General features: G+C 41.7%; 1 protein-coding gene across 4 annotated transcripts in view; it reads right to left on the bottom strand.

The window, feature by feature from the left end:
• TPK1 (thiamin pyrophosphokinase 1) overlaps positions 1 to 21,483 on the bottom strand; it is a 455,788-nt gene that overhangs the window by 232,243 nt on the left and 202,062 nt on the right. For all 4 annotated transcript variants that reach the window (XM_067470165.1, XM_067470166.1, XM_067470167.1 and 1 more), the window contains one exon: positions 809 to 881. In XM_067470165.1, coding sequence (XP_067326266.1) covers positions 809 to 881 — 73 coding nt within the window. The remainder of the gene's footprint in view (positions 1 to 808; positions 882 to 21,483) is intronic.

Here is a 21,483-nt window from a genome sequence, read left to right as displayed (position 1 = left end):
GAGAAATCCAGAAGAGTCCCAGCAGATTTCAGAAGAGAACTGGTATTAGTTACTGGCCTGAATTGGTGACAGTGGAGAGATATTAAGAAAAGGATCTCTCTCCCCCCCCCCCCCAACTTGGTTTGAAGATATGTTATGGGAAGCGGGCATCCCAGCATCCCTCAAATAGGAGCTCCAGGTGCTCCTGAAGCAACTTCCCTTATTGCTTTGGTTATATGGGCTCTTCCCACAGCCATATAACCCAGAATATCAAAGGCAGAAAATCCCATATTATCTGCTTTGAAGTGGGTTATCTAAGTCCATACTGCCATATATCCAAATCAGAGTCCAGAGTGCCATATATTTCAGATCAAAACAGAAAATGTGAGATTTTATTCAACTGTGTGGAAGGGGCCTAGAATTACTGTATGACACAAATTTAATGCACATCCTAATTTTGGCAAGGTGATTTAGCCAAAAAATGTGAGCATTAGATTCGAGTAAATGCAATATTTTGTTTGGAAAAGACCCTCCATTTCTCAATACTAAAAGTGGTCATATGTAAAGAAACAAAAGAGAAATCAGCTATGACAGATCCAAATAGAAGAAATCTAAAGATCAGTATTTGCAAAAGTACAAGAAGGAGACTAATTTCCTCTTGTCAACTCTTGATGTAAAAGTTTCAGAGAAATCCAATACTCCTCTTTCAGACCAGTTCCAAAAAAACAATACTACCTTTTTCAAGGCCTCGGCCAATTAAGGAAATATGAAATGTTGAAGGTGCATTCCTTGAAATGTTGGGCGGGCTGCTTGTATTCAAACCACTTACCTTGACTGTGTAATACTCCTTTACTTCAGGCATAATAGAGTCAAAGTCCCCACTGATAAAATCAGGCAAAAAACTGTAAGAGAAGCAACATTCAGGTGTTGTTGTTGTTGTTTTAAAAATGAAAACATCTCATGCCTTGAACATTAAAAGGTTTAAAAGAGAATTTGAGGAAGGGAATAAAAAATATACAACTGAGATGGCAGCATCTGTATCGAAAAGTAACCTGAAATTAACAGATATACATTTCTAATTAACTTTCAAAGCAACATGTGCCTCGGGATTAAATAATTTGCATGGAGTTACTGGACTAAGATCAGCAAGACTTATGCAAATGTACATAATTAAATGAATGAAGACAGTGTTACCTTGTGCAGTCATGCAACTGTTTATGGGTTTTATGCTTTGTAAACGTCTGAAGACTAGACACAAATAAACTGAAATGGATGGATGTAAAATGCAGCAAACAACACCACCCATTTAGGAGATACAGGTTGAGTATCTCTTGTTTGAAATGCTTGGAAGTAGAAACTTTTGAATTTGGGATTTGTTTTCAGATTTTGAACTCTCTCCCCACGGACATCAGACAAGCCCCAACATCGGCAGGCTTTAGGAAGAGCTTGAAGACGTGGTTGTTCCAGTGTGCCTTCCCAGAACAGGAAACTCCAAGCATCATGTCCCAAATGCACTTTACTAGAGATTTAAGATTGTCTGCACACCGCACCTATCTCCAAAAACCTATCCATTTCACCTGTCATGCCCAACATTTTTTAAAATTTTAATCATTACATTTGGCCCGGCCTTAGTTTTAAATACGTCGTGGTGTTATTGTCTAATGTTTATTGCTATTGTTTATTGCTTGTTTTATGAGTTTATTTATTGTTGTATTTGTTATGCTGTTGTTTTATTGATGTGTTGGGCCTCGGCCTCTTGTAAGCCGCACCGAGTCCTTCGGGAGATGTTAGCGGGGTATAAATAAAGGTTTATTATTATTATTATTATTAATTGCATAAATATACATAATGAGGTATCTTGGAGATGAGACATAAGATTAAACACAAATTTAATTTGTTTCATACACATCTTATATACAAGTCCTGAAGTTGAATTTATAGACAATATTCATAATAATTTTGTGCATGAAACAAAGTTGGTTTACAGTGAACCATCAGAAAGCAAAAATATCACTTTGCATGTGGATGGGCAACAGCCCTCCCGCCATCAACCAAAAGGACACACAAACACCGAGCTGGGAAGGAAATGGCCACAACTTGTTTATTGATTACAGGAACTGAAGGGTTGACAGAAAGATATGGGTTCTGGAGCAAGGTTGGTCAGCCTGCTGCTGATTGATACCACTATACACGTCAGGGTGCCACCGGCACAATACCGGGCTAGATTACTCAGCACCTCTGGGAAGCACCGGACGTTCCCCCCCTTCCACGGGGGAAGGGGGAGGAGACCAGATCCAGGGCCCATTCCACATACCAATTCAAGTTGTGGTGAGATAACAATAACCCAAAATGATGTTAACAATATCAAATCAAAGAGGCATGCAGGGCATGTGGGATGGCAAGTTGAAGCAGGCACAGTGCCTGCACATGCGCGGAGCAGCCCTATAAGGGCTGCTGGCCAGGGGGAGGAGGCATCCTGGGCCAATCAGAGGGCCAGGCAGGGCTGGATGCTTGTTGGCCAGTCAACCAACCGGGGAGAAAAACTCCCACCGTACAGGGGGGTTCTGGGAAGAAGAAGCCCCCTGCAACCAACATGGCCGGTGGGAAAGAGCCCCCCACTGCAACAGGCATTGTCTGGTAAGTCAGGCAATGCATATCTCGGATACACATGTGGGTGATTTTGGAGTATTTCAGATTTAGAAATTCTTGATTAGAGATTATTAGCATGTACTGTGTTCATCCTGGAAATAAATATTTTAGAATCTGATTAATCCATTCTCTATTTCATCCTAATCCTTGTTATACTTCACTACATCCACACCTCTTTTATATTCATTAGCAGTGATTAGGGAATTGAATAATTCCAGTGACCAACTTTATATAACTACTAGAATATGTGGCAATAAACAAAGATAATTAATCTGATTATTTTTATGATGTGGTTTCCAGAACATGACAGATTGCTAACATATTTCCTTAGTTGAGGAAATATCACTAAGCATATGAAGAAAGTCTAGGATAAGTCTCCCATTCTCCAACATATACCCTCAGATTGTTTATCACATTTCTACACTTGGTCTTAGCCAAGAGGCCGAGAAGTTTTGTCACCATTATCATCAACTACCACAGAACCCCTTTAACTATATGTGCTCAAGTTGTAGTCACACTCTGATGAATTGTAAAGTTAGCATCTAATATTCTATTATGGTCTTGGATTACATGGCTTTAATGATTTGTTTTAATGTTTGATGTTTTTGAACTTTTTGGATTTTAACATATTTACGGTATTTGTATGTATTTGTGAGGTATTGAATTGTTGCCTACTTTAAGGCCACTCTGAGTCTCCTTCAGGGTGAGAAGGGCGGGGTATAAATGTTAAATAAGTTAAATAACTTTTGATATACAAAGCTTCTAGTTTTATTATAACAACAACGTACAACCAATGTTTATTTACATTGCAAAAAGTATATAAACTACAATTTAAACATTCTGCTACTGGCAGCTGCTCATTTCGGGAGGTAGCTTTAATGAACAAAATGCACTGAAGCCACATTTCCCTTCATGTATTTTATCCAATGATGTAAAATGCAGAGAAAAAAACTTTTTATACACACTATATACAATTTAGTTTTCCTTAAAGCAAGCTATATTAAATCATTTTGCAAAAATTGCGCCAGAATTTCTGGTATGGCAGTGGAATTACAAAAAATGTTAATTCCACTGCCATACCATACAAAAAATGTTAATTCCACTGCCATACCAAATGCTATGATTTCGTTAGATCATGAATTATAAATTTTATGCTACGCAAACTTCAAACTAACAAGAACAAGGATCAGACTTGGAAAATATAAATCAAGCAGGGCCTTAAAATGCAAGAATTAACTTTATCCAAGTCCCCTTTTGGGCGGAGAAGGAGACTTGGATAAAGTTAATTTTCAGGGGGAGTTAACTTTCGGGGGGGGGGGGGGGGAAGGACAGGGTATAAATATAGGAAATAAATAAATAATATAAATGTGGTAAATAAATACATTTCTACTTTGTTGACTAAAAACAGATGTGGCTCCACTCTTACAGAATGGAAACAAACCAGCCCTCTGGATTTCCTGGGAGCTGACAGCAACAAAGCAAGTGAGATGGAGACTAGAGTAAGGTTGGTGGAAAACTCAAAGGAAATCTGATTGATCATGGGTTAGAGCAGGCATCCTCAAACTGCGGCCCTCCAGCTGTTTTGGCCTCCAGCTCCCAGAAGCCTTAGCTGGCTTGTTCAATGGTCAGTAATACTAGGAGATAGAGGTTCAAACAGCTGGAGGACTGCAGTTTCAGGATGCCTGGGTTAGAGAGTATTTGAAAGCTGAGCCCGCGGAAATGAGAGTAGTGAAGAAATATTTTTGTTACAAGCGTTACATCTGCAAAGAACCACCCAGTGGAACTGTCAGTGGTCAGAAGACTATTGCAAACTGGTCCTCAAGGAGAAATGCTGACAGTTCAACAACTCACTGTGAAGAATTTGCACGGCACTTTGCGGATAAAGTAGCTCAGGTTTGCTCCAACTTGTAAGTTGTTGTTGATTCAGTTTCAGTGAATGTAACTTTGGCTCCTGCTTGTTCAGTGTTGATGCATGTTTTCTGTATCCTATGGATGTGGACAAGATCCTTGGAGAGGTGAGAGCTACCACACGTGTTCTAGATCTTTGCTATTCCTGACTCATTAAACATGTCAAAGTGGGACTGGTGGAGTGGGTAAGGGAAGTGATCAATTGCCTCTTTGCATTTAGACAGGACCCCATCATGCTCAAGGTTTTACTGGAGGCAACCAAATGACCCTTCCGGTAAACCTGAATTAAATTGAAACTCTGCTTGGTTTTAAGGCCTGTTCTGGTATGGGTCTTATCAATGTTTAATAAATTTGGAACAAAGGATGGAAACTCTGTTTTGTTCTGATTTAATTTGGTTTTACCGGATATGTCATGTGGATGACTCCTGTAATAATAATAATAATAATAATAATAATAATAATAATAATAATATATTTATTTGATCAGTCATATGACCATTTCAAAATAGAACACGAGTAAAAAACAAGGCAACAAGGTGAAGACAGCAGCCGACCTTCTATTTATAGTCAGAATCTTATTTTCCTGGTTCTTCTTTCAGGAAATCTGACTCCCGTAAAACGTATTCAGGTCTTGGTTCTAAGGCCTGCCTGGATGGGTCCTCAGTCATTAGAGATTGGGCAGGTTGAGGCACAGCGATCTCTGCATTGCAACACACTCCTTCTCCCTGACTTGCAATGCTTAGCTTTCAATTTCTCAAAATGCCTTCCAGCTATTTGGAGACAAAGGCCATGATTCCCTCTTGGAACTGTTCATGTTATTGATTTACAATGCAATGCATACAAGTCAGGTCAGAAGAAAGTTGATCCCCAGGTAATTTTGTGGGACAAAGTAAATTTATAGCAACCACAGACATAGTTGAAACCTGTCTCTCATTGTACAAAATGAATTGTTGGGACACCTATCAAGTAAGAGCTATATCGCGGTATATGGACAAGTTGTCAATTGTGGTTTGTTTGTGTCACTGAAAGAGTGGGGTAATGATATATGAACAGTTCTGAGCAACCCCGTTGTTTCACAGTTAAAATATGTTTCCCAGAAATCTAAATTAGAATATTTAAGTGACATATGAACTTTCTGGATCCTGACACTCCAAAAACATTGAAGATTTCAACAGCGCCATTACAAATTAGGACAATCAAAACACCCCAGGCTCATGGAAATGTGAAAGAAAGTGATGAAGCAACTGTTCGGTTTTTTGACATTGTAATTGCCCTTTTAATGCCTCAAATCCTCATTAACAGCATATTTTTTTTACCATTCCCTGCCACTGAATGTTATTCCAGACATGAATGGTACAATTAAAGAGTAAGGGATGGAATGCTGCTGGGCTCCCATCAGTAGATTTCAAAAGCAAGCATTATAAATAGAACACCCATCTACTCTTCCCTTCAAATCCTGAATAGCCCTGTGTAATTGCTGATCATTCCTGAGCCAACAGAGTTATTGAGAGCAAGTGGTTATGGAGGTTTACTTGACTTTCAGTCTTTCAAATGAAAATCATGCTGCCTTTTAAAAATTATTCAAGTTCTTACAAATTTGAGCGTATTATCTGATGTTCATTCTTTTAATCATCTATACAAATAAAAATCTAATGTTCATTTGTGGGATTAACATAACTCAAAAACCACTGGACGAATTGACACCAAATATGGACACAATACACCTATCAGGCCAACCAGTGACCATCACTCATAAAACACTGAAAAACACAACCGAGGGGACTTTTTTTTTTTGGTCGTGTCAGGAGCAACCTGAGAAACTGCAAGTCGCTCCTGTTGTGAGAGAATTGGCCGTCTGCAAGGACGTTGCCCAGGGGACGCCCAGATGATTTGATGTTTTATCATCCTTGTGGGAGGCTTTTCTCATGTCGCCGCATGAGGAGCTGGAGCTGATAGAGGGAGCTCATCCGCCTCTCCCCGGATTCAAACCTGCGACCTGTCGGTCTTCAGTGTGCCGGCAGGACTGAAGACCGACCGAGGGGACCTTAAAAGCCCAAAAAGCAAAAAGATGCTACAGCACATGCACAAAGATGACTCCCCCTGGCAAACAAAACACACAATAGCATATCCACACTCTCTTCCAGACTACAGCTCCCAGCATCCCCTAGACCAGCCCTTTAGGAGAGGAGGATGATCCAAATGCACTGCTTCCAAGCTGCAAGCTTTCTTCTCCTTGGATTTATTTGAGAGCATCCAAATCCCTGCATATTTCCAATTTCTTATTCCTGGACTGCAGCTCCCAGCAATCCTCCAGATAGATATATTAGATAGAGGTGGGTAGGTAGGTAGATCCATCAGGAGGACTGCTGGGAGTTGCAGTCCAAGAATAGGTAGAGAAGGAAGAACGAGGAGAAAGAGGAAAGGAAAGAAAAGCGGGGAAGGAAGGAAAGAGGAAGAGAAGGAAGGAAGGAGGGAAGAAAAAAAGGGAAGGAAGGAGAGAAAGAAAGAAGGAGAAAAAGAGGGAGGGAAGGGTTGCCACAGCAATGCGTGGCAGGTACAGCTAGTAGAATTATAGAGCTGGAAGAGATCACAAGGGTCATCTGGTCCAACCCCCTGCCATGCAAGAATAAACAATCAAAGCAATCCTAGTCTCTAGAGCAGCAGAAAACAAACTTGCCCTCTCCTCAAAGTGACATCTTCTCCGTTCAGCTTGGAATGCATGTTCTCATGGGAATTTTGACTTTCACTTTCCAAGGCTGTAGGATTTTCACTACTCAGACCATCTTCATCTAAATTGGCCTCAGAATTCACATTGACATCTACACTGGCATCAGGAAATACAATCAGAGAATCAGGTTCAGGTTCACACACAGGCTGAACCCCAACAGTACCAGGCTAACTGATATTCTCTTTAAGTTGCAGCCTCTTATGTCTCATAGAATGAGAGTCAGAGCCCCTTTTAGAGGGTGTAAACCCCTTTAGTTATGTCTTTGTGGCGAGGGAAGCAAAAACTACTGGTGGGTTGGTGCAGAAGAAAAGGGCCTATGCACATGTGGTACATGGTGCATAGTCTGTTTAAATCAGTCTAAAAGGGTGTTTTCCCCTGGATTTTTTTTTGTTAAGACCTTACTAATATATATATATATATAGGTTTTACTTCTTGCTAGTAGTAAGTGGCCTTAAAAGTTAATGGTGCATTTTGTCTGGGATTCATACTGCCTACAAGCAAACAAACAAGCCAAAAGACCTGTGGGCACTTTATTTAGTTTTAAACTTTAATGGAATCTCTCCTAAATATATGTCTTCTTTGCAGTAAACAAGAACTGCAGTTTTGGGGTATTTAATTTATTTTAATCACCTCACTTGGTGTTTTATATCAACTTATAAAGTTTATGAATATTGGCATGGCTTGGTGCAATCTATTTTTTCCTCAATTAGTGCTTATAATATTCCATTGCATATGCTAAGGGAGGCATCGCAGGACATTCTACTATGCAATCTTTTTTTTTCAGTCTGTTTTACTTTTCTTTTTTTCTTAGCATTTTTTGAGTTTTTGCTCTGTATTTCTTTCCTTGGTTCACTTTTTATTTTTAATGTAACTTTTAAAACTTTTAAAACTTTCAAAATAAAGTTAACTTAAAAAAGAGAAACGGCTAAAGGTGTGGCTTAGGAAAATCTTGTATACAAGATTCTACATGGAAGCCCTACTTAAAAATCTACCAATACAATAATTTCTTTGTAGTTGCTATATTCCTGGGACTGTCATTCAACAACAAAACTTTATTACCATTACTGATCACAACAAAGCATGGCACAAGTACCCTGGGAAGGGGGAGCATAGTTCCCCAGTGAAGCAATTATTAAAAAACAGATTAGAAATCAGTTTAAAAACACAAGTTAATGTAGTAGGTATGGAACTGAGGGGAAGGATGTCAGAGTCAGGCAATGCCCAGCGGAAGGATTGCTAGATCAGCAGACACTGAGTTGCAAAATAAGGACTCTGCAGGCTTTGAATTACAAAAGAAACTAAGTTTACTAAGTACATTCAACAGACACGTCTTACTACAGCGAGCTACAATTCAGGAACTAGTCAAAATCGAAAGCCTCTTCACATCTGCTTATCTTCTCTTGCTGAGACTGGTTACTCCCTTCTGTTCCCAGCAAGAGCAAACCTTATCTTACCTTTCTCAAGTTCGCTTAATCACAGCCTCAAAGTATAAACATTCTGCATAGCATTTCTAATTCACAGTGGCATCCATATTTGCAATACTCAGAAGCACATTTAAAACACATACATAACTAAATTAATCCTGACAAGGGGAGGGGGCAAAGATTGATAGAAGAGGTCAAAGCACTGGGGGTGGGCACGAAAAGGGATGGGAGGGGCACTTTAAAAGTCTAGTACCATTTAAGCTGTAACAACTGCTCTAACTACATTCCCAACAGGGTGTTGCCTTGTGGGGTCGACCATCAGCCATCTAATTTTCAGTGCTGCAGCACAAAACTTAGCAACACTGGACGTTATGGTAGTGCTAGAGTCCAAAAGCAGCAGTAATATTTTTCAGTGTGCTCTGGATATTTTAGAAGCCATTGTGTAATGAGATTACTTCAAAGGTCTCTGTAGCACATGCACTGAAGAAGCACTTGCACAGTTGTTTCTACATGCCCAGACTCACAAGGGCATAATCTCTCTTTGAAGGGGTCTTCCGATATCTCCCCTCCAATACAGCCGATGGGAGGACATTTGCCAGAGTAAAAGCCCTTCAGTGTTTGGGCATGTTCAGATCTGTTAGGTATGCTATGGTGGCAGTGAGGTATTTATTGGTTTCACTAACAATAAAGGCTGGGGACCATACTAGGTCTAATTGACGCTCTATGTCCAGGATCCGTTGCTTAATGAGACCCCCTTTGCGATCTTACTGCCACTGTTTAAGTCCATGTGGACTGGTAGTCATCCCTCATGATTAGGGGGACAAGACCATGTGGGGAGAAGGATTGGCATAGCCAGTAGTTAAGCATGGGTGTCCATACTCCCACCTCCACTTTCACGAAGTCTGTCTCCAACCACAGGCTGGCATTAGAGACACATCTGGGGGCCTGTAGAGCTGGTCTTAGTGATGAGGAGATATTGGAAAAATAGATATTGTTTTATTGATTTATAAATTGTATGTACTTTATAAGCACTGAAATATATAGAAAAATCAGGCTCTCTCTGTATAGAAAAAATGCTAACGGACAAGCAAGCTGTGTCCAGGCACAGCAAGAGAGGGGCTGAAGAGGGGGCATGCTATCTATACATTCCAGGTGATAAGCCTGTCCTAGCTGGTACATCTACGCTCTAAAAGGAGCCCCCCCCCTCCTGACAGGTCTAAGTGGGCCCCTTGACTGATGAATGTAAGCTATGCTGCTAGAAAGAAATACACAGATACATGCCTTTTGCATGTTGGAAGGTAGAATTTGATATTCTTATGATGCTAAGGTGACGCAGTGAGTGACGTTAACGTATGTAGAAGCATGTTCTTTGTTTGCTTGAATCTGAAAAGTATAAAGGCACATGGGTTGTTGTAGGTTTTTCCGGGCTATATGGCCATGTTCTGGAGGCAATTTTTCTCCTGACGTTTTGCCTGCATCTATGGCAAGCATCCTCAGAGGTAATGAGGTCTGTTGGAACTAGGAAAAACTAGGTTTATATATCTGTGGAATGACCAGGGTGAGACATTATATATTCCACAGATATATAAACCTAGTTTTTCCTAGTTCCAACAGACCTCATTACCTCTGAGGATGCTTGCCATAGATGCAGGCGAAACATCAGGAGAAAAATTGCCTCCAGAACATGGCCATATAGCCCGGAAAAACCTACAACAACCCATGGATTCCAGCCATGAAAGCCTTCGACAATACATATAAAGGCACAGTCAAACGCCTCTATCATGGCTCTGGTTTGCTTTTGGACGCAAGTCCACTCCAGGGCCCCAGCTGGAAATAAATCCGTGCTTTTTTTAGACCTCTGGACCTCTCTTTGTCCCTTTTCCTGAAACCTTCTCCCTGCCATTTCATTAGGAATTTTGATTGAACATGCTCTAGTGGGGCTTAATATGAAAAGGGGGCAAGCTGGGCTCCATACAGCATTTCTGTGACTGTCATTCTACCAACCTGAGTGTGGGGTGGGGGCTGGATAAAGTGCATGGAAGATCAAGTTTAAAACCCTATTCAGACATGAAATCCATTGGGTGACTTTGGTCAAGGTACTATCTGTAAAACTGGCATAGGGCTGTTTACTGGGGGGGGGGGAGGTATGCTGCTGAGAATGTCTTACAGTAAGGGAGCAGTATGTACAATGGTCAGTAATAATGTGAGTTGTAGATAAAAATATCTGGGTGGCATTAGGTTGTGGGAGGCGAGGGTAGCAAATACTAGAATAAATAATGTGCCGGTTGTAAGCCGCCCTGAGTCCCCCCTTGGGGTTGAGAAGGGCGGGGTAGAAGTGCCCGAAATAAATAAAGAAATAAATAAAAAATCTGATATGAGGCACCTTCTATCTCAGCGAATGAAAAGGTGGGTGACAATGACATGGAAAGTACCATACACTCTGATGTTACTTTAAAAAGTGGGATTAAGCCACAGGAAAATGGCCGCCAAGCTGTTCCCTTCAAAGTAAGTAATGTAGTGGCTTGCCAAATGTTTTAGCCTCATGCTTTTAATTGATGAGTTAATCAATCCATTGCCATCATACAATAAATACCATGCTATCTAATCCATAGATCCTATTTTATGGTTCCTTATGAAAGGTAACAGTTGACTAAGTAACAGACATCTCATTTGTTTTTGGAAGGTCATCTTTAAATGCATGTAATCAATCAAGAGATGAACGAACAAGATTCATTCTTTATCGAAGGCTATCAGACTTGCACATCCTTTCAGAGTGGGCATTTTTAAAGTTCACTGCTAAAACTGCAAATAAATATATCAATCAATCTGATTAAATTAATTACTATAGCTGAAGATAATTCTGGAAGAGTAGTCACGTCAAGAGAAGCTATCTGTGTCAGTAAGAATGCAACTGGAATTCAGCAACAGATTTGATTCTTGTTTTCAATTTGCATAAAGATCTAGCCACCATCAGTAATTATTTCATTTGTGATATGATATGCAAATTCAATGAGAACCAGGTGTTGCTTAATCAGTGATCTCCCTTTGTTTTGTTTTGTTTTGTTTCTCCTGCTCAAATACTACACCTGTATTAAACAGTCTAAAATGTGTTCAGGCAACTTTTGCCCCTTCCTCTCAATGTCAAACTACTTAGATGTTTCTCTTGTACAAAATGCATATATTTGGACCTATATAGGTACACCTTTAATGCATATGACAGAATCATTGATCAAAATAGTGAGCTACCAGAAGAATTATTGAATTTGGGATAAGAAATACAGTGACCTAGATATAATGAGCTTTTAAAAAGAAAATAAAGTTGGAGCTGGTTGTTGGTATTCCGACAGCATAGTCAGAATTGCTCAACTAGAGATTTAATTGATACACACACACACTAGCTGTCCCCTGCCACATGTTGCTGTGGCCCAGTCTGTGTATATATGTATTGTGTGTGTATATGTGTGTATATGTGTATATATGTGGTTTTGCATCTGCGTTGTAATGATTTTTCTTTTATTTTTGGCTTTTTAAGTCTCTTCTGCTGTGTTTTTTAGTGTTTTTATGAGTGATGATCACTTGTTGGCCTGATAAGTGGCACAGTTTGGTGGTATGGAAAATTAAGTAATGAGAAAGTCTGCTTAATAATAATAACAACAGCAATAATTAGTAATAATAGAATCCTAGGGTAGGAAGAGACCTCCAAGGACCATCCAATCCTGCCCCACAATCAAAGCACTCCTGAAAGATGGACATTTACCCTCTGCTTAATAATAATAATAATAATAATAATAATAATAATAATAATAATAGAATTCTAGGGTAGGAAGGGACCTCCAATAGCCATCCAGTACAGCCCTTTCTGCTATAAAGGACAAACATAATCAAAGCACTCCTGATAGATGGCCATTCAGCCTCTGATTAAGAAGAAGAAGAGGAGGAGGCGGCATCTGGAAGTTTCTTGGGTTTGCACACATGCACTGTGTTCTGTTTTTCCTTTGAAACATTTAAAGGTCTTATTGTTTTTTGGGAGTAATTTTTTTGAATGAAGGACATAGATTGCTTTGAATGGTGTCTGGTGTCCAAATTTGGTGTCAATTCGCTCACTGGTTTTTGAGTTCTGTTAATCCCACAAACAAACATTACATTTTTATTTATATAGATATACACCTATATATTTGCATAAAGATCTAGCCACCATCAGCAATTATTTCACTTAGATTATTGCCTTAGATTATTGAAAAAGTTAAAATAATAGGAAAGATAATTAGTTAATGAATTGCAAATACGTGTAACAAAATAATAAAATGCCAGTGACAGGTAAAGAGTATATTGTGATTGAAACGGGCAGTACAGATATAAGATCCAAGGTGTGAGTGTCTCCAATGAAAACAATGTTTAATGAAGGACTAAGTGCTCAGTAAAGCTCTCTCTCATGGAGGGCAAAGAACTGAGGCTCAAATCATGAGAAGTGTCAAGAGACAGAGAGATGACTGTGCTTGAGAAGACAGACCAGATGACTCCTCCCTGTATGTTTTCCTTACTTGCAAATTAGAGTTGTGTTGGACAATGAACATCGTTCCTTTGTGGGTGATGGCCAGAATCAAACCATTTCTGAACTAAGCTTTTATGTTAAATGTGCACTGATCTACGCTGTAAGATTAATTTGGAACCACTTTAACTGCCATGATTCAATAGTGTTCTGTCATGCGCTGGGCCTGTAACAGCTGTCATTTCTGTAGGACGTATACTTTAAGCCCAGCGGAAAGCCAGGGGCGCCTCAAAGAGAGGCTCTCAGGGGTTTTTCTGAAGCAATGGTCTTTAGAGTCTTTAATGATACAACAAAGTCTTTATTATGAAACAAACAACAAATCTTCAACGATTCAAACAACACTTCAAGACTTTCTTAGTCTAGTCCTCAATGGGCTGGCACCTGACTTAGATTAACTGAACTTTCTCTGTAGGAAAAACCCTTTTTAACCTCTCCCAGGCTGCTTTCTATCTATGCCTCGTCGGTGTGGGTCCTACTACCGATTCCAAATGTGTCTGGGTATCGAGTAGACCTACCAACCGAGGCTTGAAGATATTTCAGTTGGAGTTCCGTGGATCTGTAATGCTGTCCTCCCTCAGAGAATTCTTTGAAACTTCGGGGCTGTTTTCCCTCTGATTGCTGTGAGGCTGAGAGGCTGTGAGCTCTCAGCCAGAGCCTTGGGACCTTTCCCCTGGAATTTCTGTTTCTGTTTCCCTGGATGCTCCTTTTCCCTGGAAGCTCTTGAGAAAAGAAGCTTTTCTACAGGACGAGCTGGTCTACGTCCTATAGTTCAGCTTCCTTGTGTGAGACTGCCCAAAAAATGGCTCCTTTCCCTCCCAGAGCCCTGAACAAGGGGTGGAACCAAAGCTTAATTATGATGGACAGGAGGCCTGCCCTATGACTGCAAACAGATAACAGAAAGAAAATAAAGTTGGAGCTCCTGGTACGGCTGTACCAGCACAAATAGTGTTCGCCAAAGTATTGGTCCTCACCAAACAACAACTCCCAGAATCTAATATCATTGAGTCCTGGCAACTGAACTGGTGTCAAACTCCATAGATGATAAATTCAAAGAGCAGTGCCAGACCAGTTCACTACCATTCCTTGATAGACATTAGGCCTGTTTGATCAAGAAAAAATTTGTTTCTAAATTCGATTCTTAATTGGGGTGTTTTTTTGTTTCGATATTAAAAATATTTACAAAACTTTCAAAAAAAATGTTTTGTTATTTACGAATTTTCGTTATTATTTACAAAACATTTTTGAAAAAATTTTTTTCTTGATCAAACAGGCTAAGTGTGAATGTTGCAGTAATGGTCACCTTGATTAGCATTGAATGGCTTTCTCCCACCCTGGACATTCCATAGATAATATTAGATGATATATAACTCACCATTTGCCTAGTTTCCAACAGACCTCTGAGGATGCCTGCCATAGATGTGGGCAAAATGTCAGGAGAGAATGCTTCTGGAACATGGTCATACAGCCCTGAAAAGTCACACAAGCCGGATGGCGCGCGGAGGCCGCTTGTGAGCCCGCGCGCGCCATCCAATGGGCTCCGGCTCCTGCGCCCCCCTCCTCCTCCTCCTCCTCCTCCTCTTCCTCCCAGCTGGGAGGAAGAGGAGGAGGAGGAGGAGGAGGAGGGGGGCGCAGGAGCCAGAGCCGGATGGCGCGCGGAGGCCGCTTGTGAGCCCGCGCGCGCCATCCAATGGGCTCCGGCGCCCCCCTCCTCCTCCTCCTCCTCCTCCTCTTCCTCCCAGCTGGGAGGAAGAGGAGGAGGAGGAGGAGGAGGAGGGGGGCGCAGGAGCCAGAGCCGGATGGCGCGCGGAGGCCGCTTGTGAGCGCGCGCGCGCGCCATCCAATGGGCTCCGGAGGAAGAGGAGGAGCCAGAGCCGGATGGCGCGCTCAGCAGCAGCCTCCATGCAATTAACGAGCGGAGCTTCAGCTCGTAAAATACATGGGGCTGCTGCTTCGATATTTTTAAACCCTTCCGGGTTTAAAAATATGTTTTGATATCGCTTCGGATATGCAAAAAATAACGATTTTAATACGAATTAACGAATTAACGAAACGAAACCGACAGGCCTAATAGACATCTATGTTACTTAGAACAAATGCTGGTTCATAAGGATAAACCTGTAGTTGAAATTATGCACACTGATTGAAATCATCTAACCGGCCATGGCTTATTCACAACAAGCAGGAGATCATGATTGCATGGTCGCCTTCTCTTTTATGAACATCTGGGTTTTAGCAGTAGTGTACAAAAATGCTGAAACCATATTCCTAGCATGTTTGATTCAGCCATCACTACACTTCCAGGGTGTACTGAGAAGAAAGAACAGTAACAAATTATAAATCGGTGGGTTGTTGTAGGTTTTTCCGGCCATGGTCTAGAGGCATTCTCTCCTGACGTTTTGCCTGCATCTATGGCAAGCATCCTCAGAGGTAGTGAGGTCTGTTGGAACTAGGGAAAAGGGTTTATATATCTGTGGAATTACCAGGGTGAGACAAAGGACTCTTGTCTGCTGGAGCTAGGTGTGAATGTTTCAACTGACCACCTTGATTAGCCTGACATTGCCTATATAAAATTATATGTATAGTTTATAGTTTATATATATAGTTTATACTTTATAATTTCTATAACTATATAAAAATTATAAATCTCTAATGCTGATATGTTAAAGTATTCGACCCACTGCATTTGTAGTTAGCATACCAGCCAGGTGCCAATCCTGTCTACATCCGTGTGTCTATAATGGAATTCCTAATATGTCTGTTCACAAAACTCTTCTGGAGAATTGCAGAACTTTTGAGGGCTATTCAAATTGCCCAACATGTCTATCATTACCACTCTTACCAGGCCTCTTCTACACTGCCAAATAAAATCCAGATTATCTGCTTTGAACTGGATTATATGGCAGTGTAGCCTCATTTAATGAAGTTCAAAGCAAATAATTTGAATTATCTGTTTTGATAATCTGGATTAAATAGCAGTGTAGAAGAGGCCTCACTGATAATATCATGTAAGCATAATATTGAAGTTGAATCCAGACAAGACAGAGGTACTCCTGGTCAGTCGCAAGGCCAAACAGGGTATAGGGTCGCAACCTGTGCTGGACGGGGTCACACTCCCCTTGAAGGCACAGGTTTGCAGCTTGGGAGTTCTCCTGGATTCATCACTGAGCCTGGAATCCCAGGTTGCAGTGGTGGCCAGGGGAGCGTTCGCACAATTAAAACTTGGGTGCCAGCTGCGCCTGTACCTTGTGAAGTCAGACTTGGCCACGGTAGTCCACGCTCTCGTTACATCTAGAATAGACTACTACAACGCACTCTACGTGGGGTTGCCTTTGAAGACTGCTCGGAAGCTCCAAATAGTCCAACGAGAGGCAGCCAGTTTAATAACTGGGGCGGCATACAGGGAGCATACAACTCCCATGTTACGCCAGCTCCACTGGCTGCCAGTTTGCTACCGGGCACAATTCAAAGTGCTGGCTTTGGCCTATAAAGCCCTAAACGGCCCCAGCCCAAATTACTTGTCCAAACGCATCTCCCTCTATGTACCATCGCGGAGATTAAGATCCTCCGGGGAGGCCCTGCTTTCCGTCCCACCATTGTCACAGGCGCGATTGGTGGGGACAAGGGACAGGGCCTTCTCGGTGATTGCTCCCCGGCTATGGAACTCCCTTCCTTGTGAGATCAGGTCGGCCCCCTCTCTCCTGTCCTTTAGAAGGATGATAAAAACTTGGCTGTGGGACCAAGCTTTCGGGACAGGGCAATGAAGCGATAATGGGAAAGATGACAGGGCCAATTGGATTTGATGCGGATGGCTAGGACGGTTTTAAATTGTGTTTTTTTAAATGGTGTATTTTAATATTTAGATAAATGTTTTTTAATGTTTATGTATTGTACCCAGGCATTGAATGTTTGCCATGTATATGTTGTGCTCCGCTCTCTGAGTCCCCTTCGGGGTGAGAAGGGCAGAATATAAGTGTTTTAAATCTATGTATATAATAAAGGTGAAAGTTTGTATGCGACGGACAAAAGTGTGGCGGTGCGACGGGAGGAGTATGTGCCAGTGTTTTGATTGGCCAGCCTGAAAGTTCCAACATTCTGATTGGCTGCCGCAGTGGTGCTATTTGCATATGGTCTCTGATTGGCCAGCTTCAATAGGAGCCCCTGGTGGAGAAAAGAGTTCATGGCAGAAACGGGGACATGAGAAGGAAATTTGCATATGGTCTCTGATTGGCCAGCCTCAATTCCAAGATTCCGAGATGACAAAGAGAGGAAAGGAAAAGGCCAGAGGGAGCTGGGTCAGACAATTACCAATACAGACCAGACTTGGCACACAGAGCCCCCATGACCCACTCGACATCCTACTGCAGTTTGGAGGAGGATGAACCATGGATGATGGGACTTGCAGTACCATCACTCACATTCGGAGACCGCTGTTAACCTCATCCAATGACTGATCAGGACCAAACTTGGAACATAGACCTCTCATGACCCACTTTACGTCTGGTGTGGTTTGGCCGGGGATGGACCATGGATTATGGGACTTGCAGTACCTTTGCTCAATTCTTGAGACCACTGCAACCCTCATCCAATTACCGATAAAGACCAAACTTGGCATACTGAGTCTCCATGACACACTCTACATCCTGGTGCAGTTTGGAGGAGGATGTACCATGGACGATGGAACTTGCAATACCTGCACTTCCTTCCTTACATTCTGGTGCACTTTCGAGGAGGACAGACCATGGATGATGGGACTTCAAGTACTTCCACTCCCTTCCCAAGATTGCTGCAACCCTCATCTAATGACCAATCTAGACCAAACTTGGCACACAGAGCCCCCATGACCCACTCTACATCCTGCTGCAGTATTGGAGGAAGGTTGACCATGGATTATGGGACTTGCAGTACGTTTACTCACTTACTGAAACCACTGCGACCCTAATCCAATGACTGATCAAGACCAAACTTAGCACACAGAGCCCCCATGACCCAATCTACATCTTGGTGCAGTTTGGAGGAGGACAGACCATGGATGATGGGACTTCAAGTACCTCCACTCCCTTCCCAAGATTGCTCAACCCTCATCTAATGACCAATCTAGACCAAACTTGGCACACAGGGCCCCCATGACCCACTCTACATCCTGCTGCTGTTTGGAGGAGGGGTGCACCATGGATGATGGCACTTCAAGTACCTTCACTCACTTCCTGAAAACAATGCAGCCATTATCCAATGACCAATAAGGACCAAACTTCTCATACAGAACCGCCATTACCCACTTTCTCTAATAACCCGGGCAGCGCCGGGTCCCCAAGCTAGTAAATAATAAATAAATAATAAGCATCCAAGGAACTGCAAGTTCTCCCAGAACAAAGTTTGAAAGTCAATAATTTACTTGAAAGCTTGCTCAAAGCCGATAGCATTTCTTTCTTGAAACCTTCATGTAAGTCACTTTTAATGGGAGCCACACTTTACAATTAAAGGGTAACTTAAAATAACTTAAACAAATAAAAGCATATGGGACAAACATATGTTTATCCTAAAGACGAGAAATTTTGAAAGAAAAATTGAGACTCTATTTTCTATACTATGTCTTTAATAAATATGCTTAGAACGATCTTCTCTGCTCACGTTAAAAAAACACACACACGCACAGAGTTGCAGCTTCAGGTTTCTTCTTTGCAATAAGATAGGAACTGCAAGGAAAGCTATACGTCCTAATCGATCTTGGCTCTGTCATTACCTCAGGATTCAATCTTATAACACAGCTTTTCCGCTCCCCACACCGTGCAGAATTCATAACTGTTTTTTTCTTTTTTAGGGGAAAGAAAAAGGTCACCCACAGTTATGAGTGCACTTCACACATTATAAAGTTTAAATTGTGAGGTTTTCCCTTTACGTGTAGAAGTAAAATATAACAGGAGCAAATACACATGAGTTTTCTCAGCAGCTGAATAGGGACAAGTCTGGTTGAGGAGCCAGGTTGGTTTAATTGATTCATCAGTTGAGGCTGCAATCTCATGCATATTAATTGGGGTAGACCCTGTGGAACACATTGACATTTACTTGTAAGTAAACACATACCCTTCTTGAAAAATATTTTCCATTTTAGAGAATATTGATAATAGGGTTGTCCAACCACGGAAAATTTTGTTTCTAAACTCGATTCGTTTTTAGGCGGTTTTTGCGTTTCGTTATTTAAAAGAATTCCGAAATTTTTCTTAAAAAAAGTTCGATATTTACGAAATTTCGGAAATTATGAAACAATTTTAAAACAATAACGAATCGATTCGTTAATGGCGGACGCGATTGCGCAATACGCTAAAAAACCCTCCAAATGGGACAGGGGGAACTTCTGAAGCTTCCCTCTCCCTCTGTTGTTGACTGTTGGTGTGATAATTTATTTTTTTATCACTGATAAAACAAACAACAACTATAAAACTTGCACCAGACATACGGAAATAATAACGAAATAATAACGAAACAATTTCGAAACAATTACGAAACAATTACAAAATAAATTTTAAAAATTCGTTTCGATTTTAAGTTGCTCCTGAATGGTTCAATATCGCTTCGTTATAAAAAAAATAACGAATTAATAACGAATTACAAAATTAACGAACGAAACCGCCCAGCCCTAATTGATAAGCTATAGCTGTTCTGTCATGCGCTGGGCCTGTAATAATTGACTTTTGAAATAGGATGTGCACCTTGTGCCCAGTGGGAAGCCAGGGGCGCCTCGAAAGAGGCCTTTAAGGATTTTCCTGTAGAGATAGTCTTTATTTATTTATTTATTTATTTATTATTTGCATTTGTTAACCGCCACTCTCAGCCCGAAGGCGACTCGTGGCGGTGTACAGAACAAAGAACATAAAGACAACAGTTACAGTAAATCAAGATCATGACGCACATCAACTAACACACAACTAATTAAACTAAAAATCCGCTTCGTCTTGTTTGGGTCATAGTCAATCTCGTGGTCATAGTCCATTCCGGTGGTCATTCCAAAACATAGCACTTAATTGAAGGCCTTTTCGAAGAGCCAGGTCTTCAGGCCCTTACGGAAGGCCATGAGGGAAGGCGCCTGTCTAATTTCAGCAGGGAGGGAGTTCCACAGCCGGGGGGCCACCACCGAGAAGGCCCGCTCTCTAGTCCCCGCCAAGCGTGCCTGTGAGGCAGGCGGGACAGAGAGAAGGGCCTCCCCGGATGATCTCAAGGTCCTCGTGGGCTCGTAGGCCGAGATGCGGTACTCAAGGTATTTTGGGCCGGAACCGTTTAGGGCTTTGTAGGTTAGCACCAGCACCTTGAATTGGGCCCGGTAGCCAATCGGCAGCCAGTGGAGCTGGGACAGCAAGGGCGTTGTGCGCTCCCTGCGTCCCGCTCCAGTTAACAACATGGCTGCCGCGCGCTGGACTAGCTGGAGCTTCCGGGCCGTCTTCAAGGGCAGCCCCACGTAGAGAGCGTTGCAGTAGTCGAGGCGGGATGTGACCAAAGCGTGTACCACCGTGGCCAAGTCAGACTTCCCAAAGTCCTTTATTATTGAACAAATCCAACAGATATTTCTCAAATCTTCAATGGGTCAAACAAATGCTTCAAGGCTTTGAATTAACTGGCGGCTTCCTTAATCTTGTCCACGAGGGACAGGCAACTGTCTTCATTAACTGTTCCTTTACTTTAGAGGAAAAACTCTTTTTTAACCTCTTCCAGGCTGACTATAATCTAATCCTTACTGATGTGGGTCCTACTACCGGATTCAAACTGTGTCTTGAGCACCAAGTAGACCTACCAGTAAAGGCTTGCAGATTCTCCAGCTGGAGTTCTCTGGGTTTGTAAAGCTGTTTTCCCTCCAGAATTTCTTGGAGACTTTAGGGCTGTTTCCCTCAGATGCTGTAAGGCTGAGAGGCTGTGAGCTCTCTGCCAGAGCTTTGGGACTGTTTTCCCCTGGAATGTCCCTGGAATTTCCTGGACTTCAGTTTCCCTGGATGGTCTTAAGAAATGAAGCTTTTGTGCAGGTGAAGCTTGTCCATGTCCTCTAACTTAGCTTTCCTCACTAAAACTAACTAAAAATGGCTCCCTCTTCCCTTCCCATCTCCCTGGGAAAAGGAGCGGATCGAAACTTAACAATGATAGACAAGTGGCTTGCCCTATGACTGCAAACCAAAGGAAGCCATCTTTTTGCAGAATCCCTCCATGCAAACACTTAATAGAAAGAAAATAAAGTTGGAGCTCCTGGTACAGACGTACCAGCA

Source organism: Anolis sagrei, chromosome 6 (genome assembly GCF_037176765.1).
Source record: "Anolis sagrei isolate rAnoSag1 chromosome 6, rAnoSag1.mat, whole genome shotgun sequence".
NCBI classification, from domain to species: domain Eukaryota; kingdom Metazoa; phylum Chordata; class Lepidosauria; order Squamata; family Dactyloidae; genus Anolis; species Anolis sagrei.
Note: the sequence above shows the minus strand (reverse complement) of the source record. Positions and strands in the feature narration are given on the sequence as shown.